The 18,279-nt window shown below is 33.8% G+C and overlaps 1 protein-coding gene across 2 annotated transcripts; it reads left to right on the top strand.

The window, feature by feature from the left end:
* The first annotated feature begins 743 nt into the window (after positions 1-743).
* LOC134235553 (uncharacterized) lies at positions 744-12,928 on the top strand. 2 transcript variants are annotated; one of them, XR_009985433.1, is made up of 3 exons: positions 744-848; positions 12,059-12,150; positions 12,657-12,928. XR_009985433.1 is itself a non-coding variant. In XM_062717693.1 (3 exons), the coding sequence occupies exon 1, from the start codon at positions 7,930-7,932 to the stop codon at positions 11,902-11,904; it is 3,975 nt and encodes a 1,324-aa protein (XP_062573677.1). In that variant the 5' UTR covers positions 7,916-7,929; the 3' UTR covers positions 11,905-11,937; positions 12,059-12,150; positions 12,657-12,928. The 2 variants fall into 2 exon arrangements, 1 of the variants encoding a protein (XP_062573677.1); XM_062717693.1 differs by lacking the exon at positions 744-848 and adding an exon at positions 7,916-11,937.
* Positions 12,929-18,279: the final 5,351 nt, after the last annotated feature.

Below are 18,279 nucleotides of genomic sequence, written 5' to 3'. Positions count from 1 at the left end.
TCATTATTGTACAGGACGACAATAATTCAATTTTGCTTCAATCAGAGCTTATAAAAAGTTCTTCTACAGCAAATATGAACAACAAACGTATATAAACATTCTTTTTTCCTGTCACTGTAATAATTAAGTACAAATTTGAAATATTTTTTTCCGATGTCAAACATGCAGCTCATATTGCTTTCATGACATATATTAACATACTAGTATACTCTCTCTCTCCCTCTGTAAACACTTTCCTTTTTTCTTTTTCTTTTTTAAGTTTATATTTTTTGTACCTTTTCATTTTTTTTATTTCATTTTTTTTATTTTATCTTGAATATCATACAACGACATTAGAACCTAACAAATAACATTCAATTACGTCAATGTGAAATGATCCTTTCTCCTAAGCTTGCTTGCATAAGTTTAATTTTTTCATACCTTAAATTACTAAAATTTGATAGAAAGAAAAAAATTCATGAAAAATTGTTTTTAAGCAAGTATTTCTGGTTATCAGGTCATTCCTCAAGTTTGGGACATTATACCCGTCAAATTTACATATGAAATTTATCCCCTTAAAGGTTTTTTTTTTTTCTTAATTTTTTTCCCATGAATCTAACACACAATAATAATATTTACAAGAAAAATAGATATAGCATTTATTTTAAACATCTTTTTATCTTTGCGTTTTTACTTAATCAGGGGATTTACTGATCAGTTTGCTATAGTCCGACATTGTTATGGTCCGACTTATCTGTCAGCGAATCAGGGCATTAGACCCCCCTCCCCCCCGCGAGGAGCTCCGAATGAATGTTATTAGTGACCATCGACTGTGATATGCTACTCTCGATAAATAATGTTAAACCAGGGTAAGTGTTTTCAACTCATCGTGAAATATTTTAATCTCTTTTAGGATATTACTGACACACCATTTAACTACGTATGTTAATAATAAATTCGAGAACGCGTTAAGAATTTGCGAAACAAATTGGCGTTTGATTCATGGCGCCATTATTCCACAAGCATGACAAGTGACAGAAAATGATTCTGTCTCATTATGTGCCTTTCTTGATATATACAAGATTTTAGTTCAGTGCATAACATATATGCTTAACATCATCGTTGAACATAGCTGCAGATCTGTAGCTCTCCTAAAAATATATATTGGCAGACGGCGGAGAGGTACAGTGCCACCCATTGAACAGGTTGGGACCACTCGCTCAAATGGGATATAATAGGACATTTGGAATAGAATGTCCCAAATGGGCTATAAATTTTCAGTGCAAAAAAGGAAAAAAATTATTTTGGATATTAATATCATAAATCCGCACGAGGGCACCTAAATCTGAATAACTTTTGGTAAGCAAGTTTTTATGCAATCCTATAGTTTGTAAGATTGATCCCCAATAAGTTGAGGAACTTCCAAGGGATCGATCTCCTAAACAATGGCCCTGCAGAAAAACTTGTCAACCAAAAGTTATTCCTTTATAAGTGTCCTGATGCGATTTATGATATTTAAATCCAAAATAAAAATTTTCATTTATATCCCATTTGGGATATCCTTCACTCCTCTATCAAGTACTTTCGTAGTTTACATTTGTAAGAAACGCACAAGACAGAAATGTCTTGCAAATCAAAATGGCATTATCAATAGGCGTAATTTTAGTTGGTATCAATTTCAGGGCTAGGACGGCTATTAACAACAAATAAAAAGTAGATTTTTTTGTAGAAATAGTGGAAGATTATTAGAGGAACACAGGGTTATTAATATTTTGAGATGACAGTTTTAAAAACAAAGAGAAATATATCGAGAAAAGGAGCACTGTTTGGTGTGCAATAAATGTACAGTTTTTCAGTGGGTGTCACTTTATAGCCCTCTGTCAATATATATTTTTCAGAGATCTGCAGCTGGGTTGAACAGGTCCAAAAAATAATTCCCCAAGTAGCTAGGAAATTATTAACATCTATTGGTGATCGTATGTATCTATTTTTCGTATGGTACAATTGAAGACAATACACATACCTCAGAAATTTCTTTTTTTTTCAATTATTGGATGATAAAGTTATGGTTTTCACTCTCTTTCATATGTCTTTTAGTTCCTATTCTTTGGTTAGAATGACAAATGCACTAAAAGATTTAAAATTGGTTTGAAACTGGAATGTTTTGTATTATCCGCAATGCCATGCTGTCCCAGTCTGACGACCAAACGCGCCTCTAATTCTGAAGAGCTCACTAATGGAAATACAACATATTCTGTCAGACAAGACAATTTAGACAAACTCCAAAAACTGTGTGAATGCTGAAAATGAAGTCTTCAGCTCCATAATGCATTGTGGCAAAATGATGTCCGATGTCAGCAAACAATAGGTTGTCGTTCGCTTTCAAAACATTATAATAGTTCCATTTTGCATATATTTCACTTGGTCATGCATATCTATTTCTCAGTAATTGATATGACTTAAAATGTTAACATTGAAAGTGAATATTTCATCTTTTTGTAAATACAATCAAAATACTGTAGAAGTACTTTTCCCTAGTGGTATTAATTTAAGCTATGTACATGGTCACAATTTCACTGCAGAAATTTGTCCCAATCGTATTCAAAATATGTGTAAGGAATATAGCGAGAGTTCATGGAATCTGCATAATGTCCTACCTGCGGACTTAAGAGAAATAGAAATTTGGCTGAATCATGACCCCATGGAAAATAATACATCTACAGCAGTGTTTTCAATAAGAGCCAGTAACCAACAAAATTAACCACCTAGTGTTTGAGAAATTCTGCCAGCTATGAAATTTCTGTCATGATTATGATTTTGGCAGGGCATGAAATCCATAGACTTTATTGCAACGGGTTTTATTAAAACTATTTCCATAATCAGGAGTAACATCCCCTTAGTGTGCTCTTTTTTCAAGGAAGTTTGATTTCATCATTAACTTCAAGTAACAGCAGCCATCACAAAATGTTAAAGGAAAGTCGTGGAGATACATCACTGCTGCTCCTGTAAAACATGCATTTCAGTTCACATAATTAAAGAGGCATAAAAAATGGGCCCTTCCGAAAAGATTTATTTGTGTTTTATAATTTTGAATTTAAAATTGAGTGTGCAGCAGCCTCTATATAAAGTGAGGGGTTCCCTGGTGAAGTAAATTCGTTTAACTCCTTGTGTTTAATTATAGGTATTACATATTGTTTTCTTTTGTTATTTCCTGAAAATTTGCTTATGCCATTTTTTTTACAACATTTTGTCTCAAATATGATTGCCCTATCATATCTCATTTAGAAATTTAAATATCAATTCTGAAAGTCAAGGTCAATAGTTCACAAATCATAGCAGCATGAACATATTTGTCACAGGTAATGCACATGTCAAATATGAAAGTCATATCTCTTCTCAATATAAGAAACAAAATGTGTTTCTGAAACACTGAGGACCTCTAATGTCAACATAGAAAAGTTTAAACTTTTCTGAATTGAAAATTAAATATATTATAAACAAATTTCTTTATTAAAAGTAGGTCAAACTCCAAGGTCAAGGTCATTCTTGAGATCCATTGAAAGGTCCTGTCACAATGATAAAATACGTGACACATAAAAGCACTAGTACAAACCCTTTGAAAGTAATGGTCAAGGTTTGTTTTTTAAAAGTAAGTTTAACTTCAAGGTCAAGAAGTTGAAGTTCTTTGTATCCAATTTAGGTGTCTTCTCACAAAAATTATATATGTGAAGTATGTAAGCCCTATTCCTAACATTCAAAAGTTATGGCCAATGTTAAATTTTTTTCACATGTACAGAAATCTCCTAGGTCAATGTCCATAGGTCAAAATATGGGTACCGAATGAAAGGCCTTGCCTTTATATATGTATATATATGAAGAATCTTTAAAATTTTCTTCACCAGAACCACTTGGCCGGGAAAGACGAAACTAATGTGAAAGCATCCTAGACTAGTGCAGATTCAAGTTTTTTCTAATGATGACCCCTGGAGGTAGAGCGGAGCTACAATTAAATATTAAATTTTTACATAGGAATATATACAAATGAATATAGCAAAAATCTTTTAAATGTTCAAGAACCACTGTGCCAGTAAAGATGAAATATATATGGAAGCATCCTCAGGTAGTGTACGAAGATTCAATTTTGTTTAATTCATGACCCCAAGGGGTAGGGCTGGGCTGCAACTAAAGATCAAAGATTTACATAGGAATAAATAGGAAAAATCATTACAAAATTTCTTCTCCAGAACCACTTGACCAGGAGAGACCAAACTCATGAGAAAGCATCCTCAGGTAGTGCAGATTCAAGTTTGTTCACTTCATGACCCCTAGGGGTAAGGAGGGGCTACAATTGACAATTAAAGTTTTACTTAATATATATATATAAGAAAAATCTTTTAAATATTGTTCTCTAGAACCACTGTGCCAGTAAAGATCAAACTTACCGGTATATCGAAGTATCCTCAGGTTGTGCAGATACAAGTATCTTCAAATCTTGACCCCCTGGGTAGGGCGGGGCCACAATTTAGGATCAAAACTTTACATAGGAATATGCATGTATAGGAAAACTTTAAAAATCTTTTTTTCAAGCCTTCAAGAGTCACTTGTGCTTTTAATTTACATCTAATTAGCATTAAAGGTAATCAGTTAGTCCAAGACTTCTACATTTTCAACCAGACTAATAAAATCTTTGGCTAATTAGTCTGAACAGACTTATAAAACTTTCTAAAACAAGATGTACGTGTGAAACACTCCTTGCCCGGTTTCAACAGAATTTGAAACAAGTTATTTTTAGAATATACGTAACAGTCAAGGTCACCAGGTCATTGACCTTGGTGTTTCAAATTGTTCTATATCAGAAAAATAAATTTTACTAATTACTAGTATTGTACACATAATTCATTTCTGTTGTCATGTTCTAATTTTATGTCTTATGTAAATTTCATGAACTTATTTCATTGGTGTTTCAATTTTATAAATAGTTCCATGAAGTTACACAGTAAATTAACCCTGACATCCTTTGAAGAAAATGTCAAGAAAGAAAAAAAAAGTTGGTGAAAGAACAAAAAGAGAAAAAGACAGAGAGAGAAAGCGACAGAAGCGGTGTCAACAATTTGCAAGAAAAAGTCAAAACAATATTCCAATTGTACAACAAAACCAACCAAAGAATCAAAACAATATTCCAATTGTACAACAATACCAACCAAAGAATCAAAACAATATTCCAATTGTACAACAAAACCAACCAAAGAATCAAAACAATATTCCAATTGTACAACAAAACCAACCAAAGAATCAAAACAATATTCCAATTGTACAACAAAACCAACCAAACAAAAGAAAACTAGAAGAAACGATAAATGGAGAAATAGAGGGGAAGAAAGAACCACAGGTACAACACAGACAAAAACAAACAAAGAATTCTGTTAAGATCATGACAGAAAGAAAAGAAAAACAGACAGAGATAGAAAGAGAAAGCTGCAAAACAATCATCTCTGTTGAGACAATGGTTTGTACTTATAGCAAAACCTTTTCAACAGCAATTAATAGAATAATGATCAATTAAGTCTCTTTATGAACTTGCATGCCACATTATATTATAACCAGACTAAAACTGTTATTTGGAGTAGCATTTTGAGAGTATTTAACAGAAATTTCTTTTTTTAGTAACCACGGCAACACCGTTCAACGAAATCAAAAACCGATATACAGAATTATGTATCTTAGTGTAGTCTACTTGTGTGCCAAGTTATATTGAAATCAACCAAAACTGTAGGAGGAGTAGCATTTTGAAAGAATTTCACAGAAATTTCTATTTTTAGTAACCACGGCAACACCGTACATCGAAATCAAAAACCGATACACAGAATATGTATCTTAGTGTAGTCTAAAGTTATATTGAAATCAGACCAAAACTGTAGGAAGCATTCTGAAATTTCTATTTTTAGATTCATGATACACAGAATTATGTATCTTAGTGTAACTTGTGTGCCAAATATTGAAATCAGTAGGAGGAGTAGCATTTTGAGAGAATTTCACAGAAATTTCTATTTTTAGTAAAGAGAAATCTTAGCTACTTGTTTGCCAAGTTATATTGAAATCAGACCAAAACTGTAGGAGGAGTAGCATTTTGAAAGAATTTCACAGAAATTTCTATTTTTAGTAACCAAACACCGATTGAAATCAAAAACCGATAAAGAGAATTATGTATCTTAGTGTAGTCTACTTGTGTGCCAAGTTATATTGAAATCAGACTAAAACTGTAGGAGGAGTAGCATTTTGAAAGAATTTCACAGAAATTTCTTTTTTTAGTAACCACAACAACAACGTACATCAAAATCAAAAACCGATACACAGAATTATGTATCTTAGTGTAGTCTACTTGTGTGCCAAGTTATATTGAAATCAGACCAAAACTGTAGGAGGAGTAGCATTTTAAAAGAATTCCACAGAAATTTCTATTTTTAGTAACCACGGCAACACCGTTCATTGAAATCAAAAACCGATACACAGAATTATGTATCTTAGTGTAGTCTACTTGTGTGCCAAGTTATATTGAAATCAGACCAAATCTGTAGGAGGAGTAGCATTTTGAAAAATTGTTTACAGACAGACAGACGGACAGACAGACAGACAGACGGACGGACGACGGACGCATTACCATCGCATAAGCTCTTCTGGTCTCTGACCAGTAGAGCTAAAAATTAAAAGGTCAATAACTATAGCAACACACTTTAGGCAACTTGTGACAGATGGACCCCAGTATGTTTGCTGTGTATGTCATAAGTTCAAATTTAGGAAACAGGTTCTTTGTATGAAAAAGAAATATTCTAAAAAAGGGAAAAATACGAAAACAATGGCTAATCAGTGTATAAGTAACAAATTTCTTTCAAGCTGTACTAAGGGCTGCAGTAAAAAATGTACATTAAAAAACCACAAATTATGGATTTGTTACACGTGCCACAGGCATCTTCTGAAAGGCGAAATGCCTGCTGATGCTGATGCTAATAACCTGAAATTGAAACCTATTCCACAGGAGCTCAGTACAATGAATACCTTAGAAAAACAATTAATTTCACTCAGAATACCCTTCATGAAGCTTATTACCCTGCCAAAAGGAAATCAAAGAGGAGTTATGGGACCATGTGTTTCTATTCCAACGGATATTGAAAAAACAACTATTCTGCCTAGAAATGAAGATGAAAGTCAGCTCATCAAATGCAAACTAAAAAGAAAACTGTCATATAAAGGTCACATCCTAGTATCAATTTGTCAATCCAAAGAAAATTTGTGAAGGTTTGAAATACCTTCAACAAAACAATCCTTTTTATGAAAACAAAACTATAAATCAATCATGGGAAGAAAGTGTTCCTGACCACGTAAGTGACATGACAGAATCAACTGAACTTTACACAGAAGAAGACAATAAAAATGAATCTCAAAATATGGAACTTAATGATTGCGACCATTTCTCAGGAGAAGAAGAAGAAGCATTAAGAATACGTGGTATGCCATCAGAAACATGTCTTCAGCCAGTGGACATAGGTCAAGAAATTCTTGACCAAAACTTTGATGAAATATTTTGCATAGCACCAGGTGAAGGAAATACTCCTGTCAGCATGCTACAAGAAGTAGGCAACGAAGCCATGTCTTTCCCTGTGCAGTTTCCTAGCGGACAGTTTGGTACCTATGATGATGAAAGAAAAATTCGCCTAACACGTTCACATTACTTCCATTCCAGACTTCTTAATGCTGATAGTAGGTTCTCCAGTGACCCTTCATACATATTATATGCACAATATTTATCTGAACTTGAACAGATTATATCTAAAGTTTCTATCGCGTTAAGAAAAGGTACTGGAAAAAATGCAGGAAATAAAATTACTGCCAAGATGATAACGGATAGAAGTCAACTTAAAAAAAATTCTGACCACTGATCAGGGCTATCAATTCATGACACCAATCCGAGGAACACCGCCGTATTGGCAATCAACACTGCGAGACCTTATGGCTATGATAAGACAACTTGGTATACCCACGTGGTTTGCTACCTTTTCAGCCGCAGACATGAGATGGACCGAAATGTTACAAGTACTTTTGGAACAACAAAATTACACACAGTCACTTGAAGATATGGATTGGATACAAAAATCTGAGATATTGAAAAATAATCCAGTTATGGCTGCTACCATGTTTGACCATAGATTTAAAACCTTCCTTAACCAGGTTATTATTAAAAAAGGTGTCATTGGAAAAATCAAAGATCATTTTTTTCGAATAGAGTTCCAGCAGCGAGGGTCGCCACATGCACACTGCTTGTTTTGGGTGGAGGATGCACCACTTCTTGATCAAGATAATGATCAGACAGTTTGTGACTTTGTTGATAAATTCATAACTTGTGAAATGCCTCCTGAAAATACTGATCCTGAACTATGTGAAATAGTGAGCACTACCCAACAGCATAGTAAAAATCATTCCAAAAGTTGCAGAAAGAAAGGAACAACATGCCGTTTCAACTTCCCACGCCCACCTTCACAAAGAACATTTGTGTCACGCACCCAAAGCATCACAGATCCATCAATAACACAGACACCACAACAACTCCAATCCGCTGCAAAAGATACATTGACAAGACTTTGGGATGTTACCAACAGTGTTGAACTTCAAAACATCAAGACAACCTCTGATTTATTTGCTGCAGCACAAATGTCTCAGGAGGACTTTGAAACTGCATCAAACATTTTAACAAAGAGAACCAGCATTGTTTTAAAGCGGGAACCAAATCATTTGTGGATAAATCAATATAATCCTGACCTCCTCCGTTGCTGGAATGCTAACATGGATATCCAGTACATCACTGATCCTTATTCATGTGTTATGTATATCATTTCTTATATCTCTAAAGCAGAGAGAGAAATGGGACTTGTCTTAGAAAATGCAAAGAAAGAAGCAGTAGAAGGTAATGCAGATGCACAACAAGCCATGAAGAAGATTGGAGCAGCATACTTTCGTCAGCGTGAAGTGAGTGCTCAAGAGGCAGCATATCGAGTATGTGGTCTCCACATGAAGGAAACATCCAGGAAAGTCCAGTTTCTTCCAGCTGGTGATGACCAAGTTAAATTGAGTTTGCCACTTCATTTAATACAAAAAAGGGCCCATGAAGTAGATGATGAGAATATCTGGATGCCATCGATATACGATAAGTATAAGGCAAGACCTAGTTTGCAGGAGTTTGACCAGCTCTGTTATGCAGCATTTTGTTCTGAATACCGTATTCTGTCTGCCTCACAGGTTCCCAAGAACAGAGCTCATATTCATGAGCTTCAGAATAACCTGGGTTTTATTCAAAAGCATACTAGAACACAAGCAAGCATAGTAAGATATCCAAGATTTTCTGAAAAGAAAAATCCTGATTTGTTTTACAAATCAAGCTTACAACTGTTTCTACCTCACAGAACAGATCAAGAATTAAAACCTCAGAAATTCCACTCATATGAAGATATGTATTTCAATGGTGCAGTGGCCCTAACATTATCACTCCCACCACAAAAAGTAAAAACAATTATAGAAAGTAACAGGCAAAAGTTCGAACACAATGCAGATGTCTTAGATGAAGTTCACAAGTTAATAGAAAGTAATGGTCCCCTTGAAGATGCATGGGCTTCCATTGCACCTGAATCTGAAGTTGAACGAATAGAACTTGAAGAACAAAAGAAACACCTGGATGAAGAAGATTATACAGAAATACCTGAACTGGAAACTCCAAGCAAAAGACAAAGTAAGCCAGGTGATTTTGAAATCAGCAATAGCCTATTTACCAGCAGCCAAATTCAACCTTTATTACGCCAACTCAATGAAGAACAGAAAGAAGTATTCTACAGTGTCAGACAGTGGTGCTTAGATCATGTTCATGGTCAGCAGCCAGAACCATTTCGTATTTTCATAAATGGAGGAGCTGGCACAGGGAAAAGCCACTTAATCAAATGTCTATACTATGAAGCCAATAAAATTTTATCTCCAGAAACACCTAATCCAGATGACATTGTTGTTCTCCTCACAGCTCCTACTGCAACTGCAGCGTTCAACATTGGTGGGACTACGCTTCACCAGGCATTTTCACTTTCTAAATCTCTACCCCTTCCATATCATTACAAAAGAGATGACGAACTGAACAAACTCCGTACCAAACTTCAACACCTAGTAATATTGATCATTGACGAAATATCTATGGTAGGACAGAATATGCTTATATACGTCAGTGAGAGACTTCGTCAGATCAAACAGAGTGGAAATGCTTCATTTGGAAATGTCTGTGTTATAGCTGTTGGAGATTTTTTCCAATTACCACCTGTCAAGCAAAAGTGTCTTTATGACCTCCGACCAGAAAATGTTCTAGAACTATGGAGCTCAAATTTCTCATTGGTTCAGCTTAACAAAATTATGAGGCAGAAAGATGATGCTCAATTCGCAGCCTTATTGAATAGACTTCGTGTAAAGAAGAAATCAGAGACTTTGCTACCTCAGGATAGATCAATTTTGGAAGCCTGCACACAACATACAATTCCATCTGATGCTCTCCATATCTTTGCTACCAATAAAGAAGTGAATACTCACAACTCTAACATGATTACTGAGATTTGCAGTAATATTGAGACAATATCAGCACAAGATTTTGATAAACATTCTCAGTCAGGAAAGCTCATACGAAAGGATTCACCATATGACACAACACATGACTTTCTACCAGCTCATTTGCTTATAGCACCAAAAGCAAGAGTGATGTTGATAAGAAATATTGATATTTCCATTGGACTTTTGAATGGTGCTATTGGGACAGTCACCAGCATCCTGCCATCTTCGACAAATTCAACATTACCAAAGAGTATTCAAGTACTTTTTGACAATGAAAAGATTGGTAAAAACAAATCAAATCAGGGAAAACAGTCTGTGTCCATTGAACCATTTGAAGAGAACCTGAACAACAATGCTATCAGGCATCAATTCCCATTACAGTTGGCATGGGCCTGTACAACCCATAAAGTACAGGGCATGACAACAGATAAAGCAGTAGTATCATTGAAACACACCTTTGCAGCTGGCATGGCCTATGTCGCACTAAGCAGAGTGAGATCTATGGATGGTTTGGTTATTAAAGACTTTGACGAGGACAAAATTTACTGCATTGAACAGATATCAGATGCTTTAAAAAGAATGCCTCAATTCGTGCCTCTGCCACATCACACATGTACTGAGCAGGATCATATTCAAATTCTGCTTCACAACATACAAGGATTAATTCCTTACTTTGATGATCTACTTGCAAATTCTGACAAAAATAAGGCACATTTTATTTGTTTAACTGAAACATGGTTGGACAACTCAACACATACTCCACAAATTAACAACTTCAGTCTGATTCACAGACCACGTAATTCCTGTTATTCTACAGAACTGCCTTTATTTAGAGAACTTAAGGACAAAAAGCATGGTGGAGTTGCCATTTATGCGCGTAATGATCAGCAATATCATCAGTTGTCATTTCATTGTTGTAACCTTGAATATGTTGCTGTGAATATACCTGAAATTCAAACAAATCTTGTTACTGTGTACAAACCGGAATCTTATCCAACATCAATTTTCATGAAGGAACTACATTGCTTACTACAGATGATTCAGAAAGAACACATGGCAACCATCTTACTTGGTGACTTTAATGAAGATATCCTGAAACCTAACACTCAAATCAAAACTTTTCTTGAAGGACGTGGATATGTACAAATAATTGATAAACCAACTACAGATGGATACACCTTGATTGATCATGTGTATGTTAATGGACATATTCAAACATCTGCAAAAGTTCTCCAGACTTACTACAGTTACCATAATATGATTTCAGTACAAGCAAAAATGTACCCTTTTACATGATACTTAGAGACACATAAACATTTATAATAACCAGTAAGTATGGTCACTTCTATGTGATTTTTTCCCTGTCATCATTTTGTTTCACTTGAGAAATAGAACAGCTGTTCTAAAAAAATTTTTTTTTGCTATAACATTGTTCATATTTTTTTTTTAGGTTGTTCATGAAAGATAAAGGATCTCCATGATTCAAAGTTACAAGTTATTAATTCATTTTAAATTTCCTTCAAAGAAAAGCTTAGAAAAAAGGTAAGAGAAGTTTTAAATGTATGTACATTACTTTTTATTTCTACAAAAAAAAACACACACACAGAAATGAATACAGTGTACAATCTTTTATTTAATTGGATACATCCTTCTCTAAGCATATTTGTGTTGACCAAAATAGTTTTATTTAAAATTGCTGTATGATTGTAACAGCATGTACAGCAATCCATCTGTGTACAACATTTACATTTCATTAATATCTAATATATGTTAAGATGACAAGTCTATAATAGTTTAATCTTAATTTCCTGCTCTAAGTACCTCTTCTTTATATCACCTTACCTAAAGCTTTTAAGCCCAAGTTAGCTTAAATTTCTGATCACCAGGTGAACAGTGTGGCCCATTAGCCTATTTATTTAATTGTTGAGTCTGTGAAACAAGTAAATGGAATGGACCACACATCATTCTTATTTTAAATTATAAGTGTGTATCTTAAAGTACAATACAGTTTCCTTCAAACTTAACAAATAACATTTATTTCTTTTTAGCTCCAACCAGGATTCAAACTTCAGATGTGTTTCCCTTGATCATCACAATGGGATACGATACTTTGGTCTCCCTCAAAAGTGAAGCTTACCCCTACAACTTGAAGCACATGCAAGATTTAACTTCACAAGTCTTCATTAAGAAGAACTATTACTGTGTTTTGCATCTTTCAGTTCACCTTCTATTATTTACTTGTAAATGTGTTGTCAAAATTTCATATTGAAATCTACGTGAAAAATGTGTTTATTTTGCAACTCACTTTTATTGTACTTACTGATAATTTTCTCAAGACAAATAATTTTCTCTCAAAGCACACTCTACTGCACATGGATATGCATGTAATTTAAAAAATTATGAAAACTCCATAATAATTTTTAAAATTTTAATGTTAAGCTTTCATGAATGTACAATAAATGTGTTCAACTTATTCACCCTCAGATTTCCATGCTATTACATTCTTAATTTAAAAAAGAAGTGTAGTAAAAACAATCAAGAGGGTATTATCTTAAAAAGAAATACATTTATATCATACATGTATGTAGTATTTCCCAATTTTATCAGTGCTAGTATTATTTCTGATAACAGATACTTTTGCATTTCTTCAATATGTTGACTGCCATATACTCAGCTAGAGCATTCAAATTCTCTTTTATAAAGGTAGGGTAAGATGTACAGAAAGCAAGCACACCAATAACAGTTTTAGGTCATATTCACTGTGACATAAGAATATTGGATATAAGGAACTTTGCTTAATATATAATGAATCAAACCATCACTATCTGGCACTTTGTTATTTAACTGTGTTAACTGTAATTCAGTAATTATTATATTCATGTACCTCATAATAACTAAGTCATTCAGAACAGATAGTTAGACTAGCAAAAGGAAGAAAAAGTCATTGCAACCAAAATAACTGATTTAATTGAGATATAAAAATTAAGAATTCAATTGGGTCAAACATTAATTGTTATGAAAAGGGACATAACTCTGTAAACCTAGCAATTTTGATTTCAGGAAAATTATTTTTTTCAAAATTGCTCTGATTAGAAATATTTCTTATACATTATTTACATAACTTATTTTGTATATCTTCAACGTAGAAAACTGCAGTAAAACATGAACAACAATTCATCATAATGACATGTTATATCCCTTTCTCCATAGTTATTGATGTAAACTAAAATGATGCTTTTCACTTTTTTTGCTTCATATTTTACTCAAGAAATTATTTGAGACTACAGTTTATTTTAATGTTCATAAACTCAGTTATGATTAATTTTATGATATACAATTAAAATAAAGGGAGATAACGATCAGTTTGATTCACATTTAAGATTACCAAAAAATCGGTTGTTGCCATGGGAATGTGAAAATTCTTAAACTCTGATTTTTTTCATCAAAGTACTGGTAGGACTGATACAAGTTGAAAGTTCTCCCAGCTTAGCTAATGGGTATTGTTTTACAGATGAAAATCTTGTCCAGTTCGGGGCGACATACGCTATTGCTTGCAATAGCAGACTTTCAAGTTTATTCTTTTTTTTCTTTACAAAATTTGTACATAAGATTTTTTTGAGATGGCTCGTTCGATTTTATTCAGATTTTCAGATTTTATGTGTTTTTATCTGAAGTTTGTATCGGCGCTTCGATTATGAAAAATTCACTTCCGGTCGGAAGTTATCGCCCTTTGATCAAAATTTAGAGCACCTCCTTGTCTGTCATGTAACTCAAAAACGGCTCAAGCTAGAAAGCTGAAATTTTCAGGGATAATAGAGGACATGTTGCCATAGTGCGCCTGGGTCAGGATATTTTCCGGAAGTGCCTAGTATGGAAGCTCGGTAGGGGTCAAAATTTAGGACACGAATCATGACTGATTTTTTTAGACATTTTGTATTGTATCTTTTAAAGTATAATCATTTTGTTAAAACATATTGAACAATACTTGTGCAGAATGACAAGATCTTTAATATGATATCAAGAAAAAAGTGCTGACTCATCACATTAGGGGCCAAAAGGGGCCAAAAGTCTTTTTTCGATAACACTTTAACAGTCAATATTTTGTAATACATTACTGAAACAAAAATGTCTATCTCAACAATCTACAACTGCATATTATAATTTTAAGGTCATATATTACATAATTAGGGGCCACAAGGTGTCAGAAGGCTAAATCTTTGACGCTTTATATCTCGAAAGTGAGAAATATTTTGACAAGTAATATTGAACAAAAGATATTTAAAATCATGTTCTGAACAATATGCAAGCTTTCATTTTTCACTAAACGTCCCCATTAGGGAGTTGAAGGGTTGGTCCCTAAATATTTCTTTTGCAAATAACTCGGAAACGAATAAGAATCTCTGAATAGTTGATGAACAAAAAGTGTTCAAAATCCCGAGAACTTCAAAATGAAATCCAAGAAAAGGGGCTAGGCACTCAAATTATCGGCCAAAAGGGGCCAAAAGTCTTTTTTCGATAACACTTTAACAGTCAATATTTTGTAATACATTACAGAAGAAAAAATGTTAATCTCCACAATCTACAACTGTATATTACAATTTTAATGTTGTATATTACATAATTAGGGGCCACAAGGGACCAGAATTCCAAAAACTTTGACGCTTTTTTCTCGAAAGTGAGAAATATTTTGACAAGTGATATTGATCAAAAGATGTTCAAAATCATGTTCTGAACAATTTGCAACTTTTTATTTTTCGCTAAACGTCCCCATTAGGGAGTTGAAGGGTTGGCCCCTTGATATTTCTTTTGCAAATAACTCGAAAACGAATAAGAATCTCTGAATAGTTGTTGAACAAAAAGTGTTGAAAATCCTGAGAGCTTCAAAATGAAATCCAAGGAAAGGGGCTGGGCACTCAAATTAGGGACCAAAAGGGGCTAAAAGTCTTTTTTCGATACCTCTTTAACAGTCAATATTTTGTAATACATTACAGAAGCAAAAATGTTCATCTCAACAATCTACAACTTTATATTATGATTTCAATGTCGTATATTTCATAATTAGGGGCCACAAGAGGCCAGAAAGCTAAATCTTTGACGCTTTATATCTCAAAAGTGAGAAATATTTTGACAAGTAATATTGAACAAAAGATGTTCAAAATCATGTTCTGAACAATATGCAACCTTTCATTTTTCGCTAAACATCCCACATAGGGAGTTGAAGGGCTAGTCCCTTAATATTTCTTTTGCGAAAAACTCAAAAACGAAAAATAATCTCTGAATAGTTCTTGAACAAAAAGTGTTTACCATCCTGAGACCTTTAAAATGATATGAGGAAAAAAGGGCTGATCCCAAATTTTAGGGGCCTTGATAGGCCAAAAGACGATTTTAGAAGTCTATATTGTTCAATGTCTTTTTACAGATTATGGAAAATCATTAAATTAGAATGAAAATCTCAATTAAAATGGGATCTTATCTCATCAAGAATCGAACGGAAGACCCACTCGTTGCTCGCAACGAGATCGTATCTAGTTAAGGTCTTCCGTCTTCAGCGGAAGACCTTCTTATTCGTTTGTTTCTTTTCCACTGTTTTTAGGGTCTTCCGTCTCCAACGGAAGACCCTTCTATTATTCTTCGGTTTCTTTTTTACCTTTATTATTATTATTATTAAGGTCTTCCGTCTTCAGCGGAAGACCTACTTGTTATTCGTTTGTTTCTTTTCCACTGTTTTTCTTATTATTTTTTTTCTTACCGATTTTGTGCACGCGATTTCTCGAAAACGGCTCGTTAGATATTTATGAAACTTTTAGGTCTGATAGAACATATTTAAAACTTCATGCATTTTTTTCATTTTAATGACGTCACTTCCGGTTCGAAGATTTTCGCAATTTTGTGATTTTTAAGGGTCATTTTGTCCGTCGCTCTTCTTGAAAACCGCTCATCACAGGAAGATGAAACCTTTTCAGGAAGATAGAGCAACATATGTAGATTTGCATTGTGTTGTTAACTTTCACCGGAAGTACTGCACGTTAACGCTCGGTATGGACTGAAAAAAGTCATATTGAGCATTTCAAAATTTCTAACACTTTTTCTTTTATATCATTTTACTTGTAAATATTTTGTTAAAACATATAGAACAAAAGTTGTGAAGAATTCTGAGATCTTTCAAATAATATCTCAAAAAAAGGGCTGACCCCTAAAATAAGGGATCTAGAGGGGCCAAAAGTTTTTAATTGATATCTCAAAAAGTATTGAGAATTTGTAATACATCAAAGAAGCAAAGTTGTTTAAAATGTCAAACTTAATCCATTTGTGTCGTCAAAATACGTCCGGCGTCGTCACTTCCGGTCAAACCGGAAGTAGTAAAAAACAAGTATTTATGCCGTTTTTGTCAAGTTTTAGGTAACATATGTCTCTGAGAGCATAAAAATTAATTTTCTGTCCTTCGTCATCACTTCCGGTTTAACCGGAAGTAGCAAAAAATTGCATAATTTTGCATAAATTAACATAGTTTTAGAGGGTTCAAACCATTTTAAGACGTTATTTCTCATTTTTGTTACAAATAAAAGCTACTTCCGGTAAAACAGGACGGAAGACCTACTCGTTGCTTTGCAACGAGCTCGGCTCTAGTTTTTATTCTTTTTTCTTCTTACAAAATTTGTGCAGAAGATTTCTCGAAGATGTCTCGTTCGATTTGCTTCAAATTTTCACAGTCGATGCGTTGTCATCTGAAGTTAATTCCGGCAAATTATTTTTTGGAAATTCACTTCCGGTCGGGAGTTATCGCCCTTTGATCGAAATTTAGAGGTCCTCCTTGTCTGTGATGGAACTCAAAAACGGCTCAAGCTAGAAAGCTGAAATTTTTAGTGATGATAGAGGACATGTTGCCATATTGCAACATGGTCAGGATATTTTCCGGAAGTGCCTAGTATGGAAGCTCGGTAGGGGTCAAAATTTAGGACACGTTTTTTGAGTGATTTTTTGAGACATTTTGTATCATATCTTTTAAAATATAAATATTTTGTTAAAACATACTGAACAACATTTGTGCAAAATATCAAGATCTTTAATATGATATCAAGAAAAATGTGCTGACTCATCAAATTAAGGGCTGAAAGGGGACAACAGTTTTTATTCAATAACTCTTTTAAAGTCAATATTTTGTTATACATTACTGAAGCAAAGATGTTTATCTCAACCATCTGCAACTATATATTATGGTTTTTATGTCGTATGGTACATAATTAGGGGCCACAAGGGGCCAGAATGCTAAATCTTTGATGCTTTATATCTCGAAAGGGAGAAATATTTTGATAAGCAATATTGAACAAAAGTTGTTCAAAATAATGTTCTGAACAATATGCAACCTTTCATTTTTTGCTAAACGTCCCCATTAAGGAGTTGAAGGGTTGGCCCCTAAATATTTCTTTTGCTAATAGCTCAAAAACGAAAAAGAATTTCTGAACAGTTGTTGAACACAAAATGTTCAAAATCTTAAGATCTTTAAGATGAGATCCCGAAAAAGGGGCTGGGCACTCGAATTAGGGGCCAAGAGGGGCCAAAAGTCTTCAATCGATAACTCTTTATCAGTTAATGTTTTGTAATACATTACTGAAGCAAAGATGTTTATCTCAACCATCTAGAACTATATATTATGGTTTTTCTGTCGTATGG

Source organism: Saccostrea cucullata, unplaced genomic scaffold (assembly GCF_032062105.1).
Source record: "Saccostrea cucullata isolate Sc308-1 unplaced genomic scaffold, CSIRO_AGI_Scuc_v1 ctg3208, whole genome shotgun sequence".
In the NCBI taxonomy this organism is placed as follows: Eukaryota; Metazoa; Mollusca; class Bivalvia; order Ostreida; family Ostreidae; genus Saccostrea; species Saccostrea cuccullata.
This window is presented reverse-complemented; position numbering and strand designations above follow the sequence as displayed.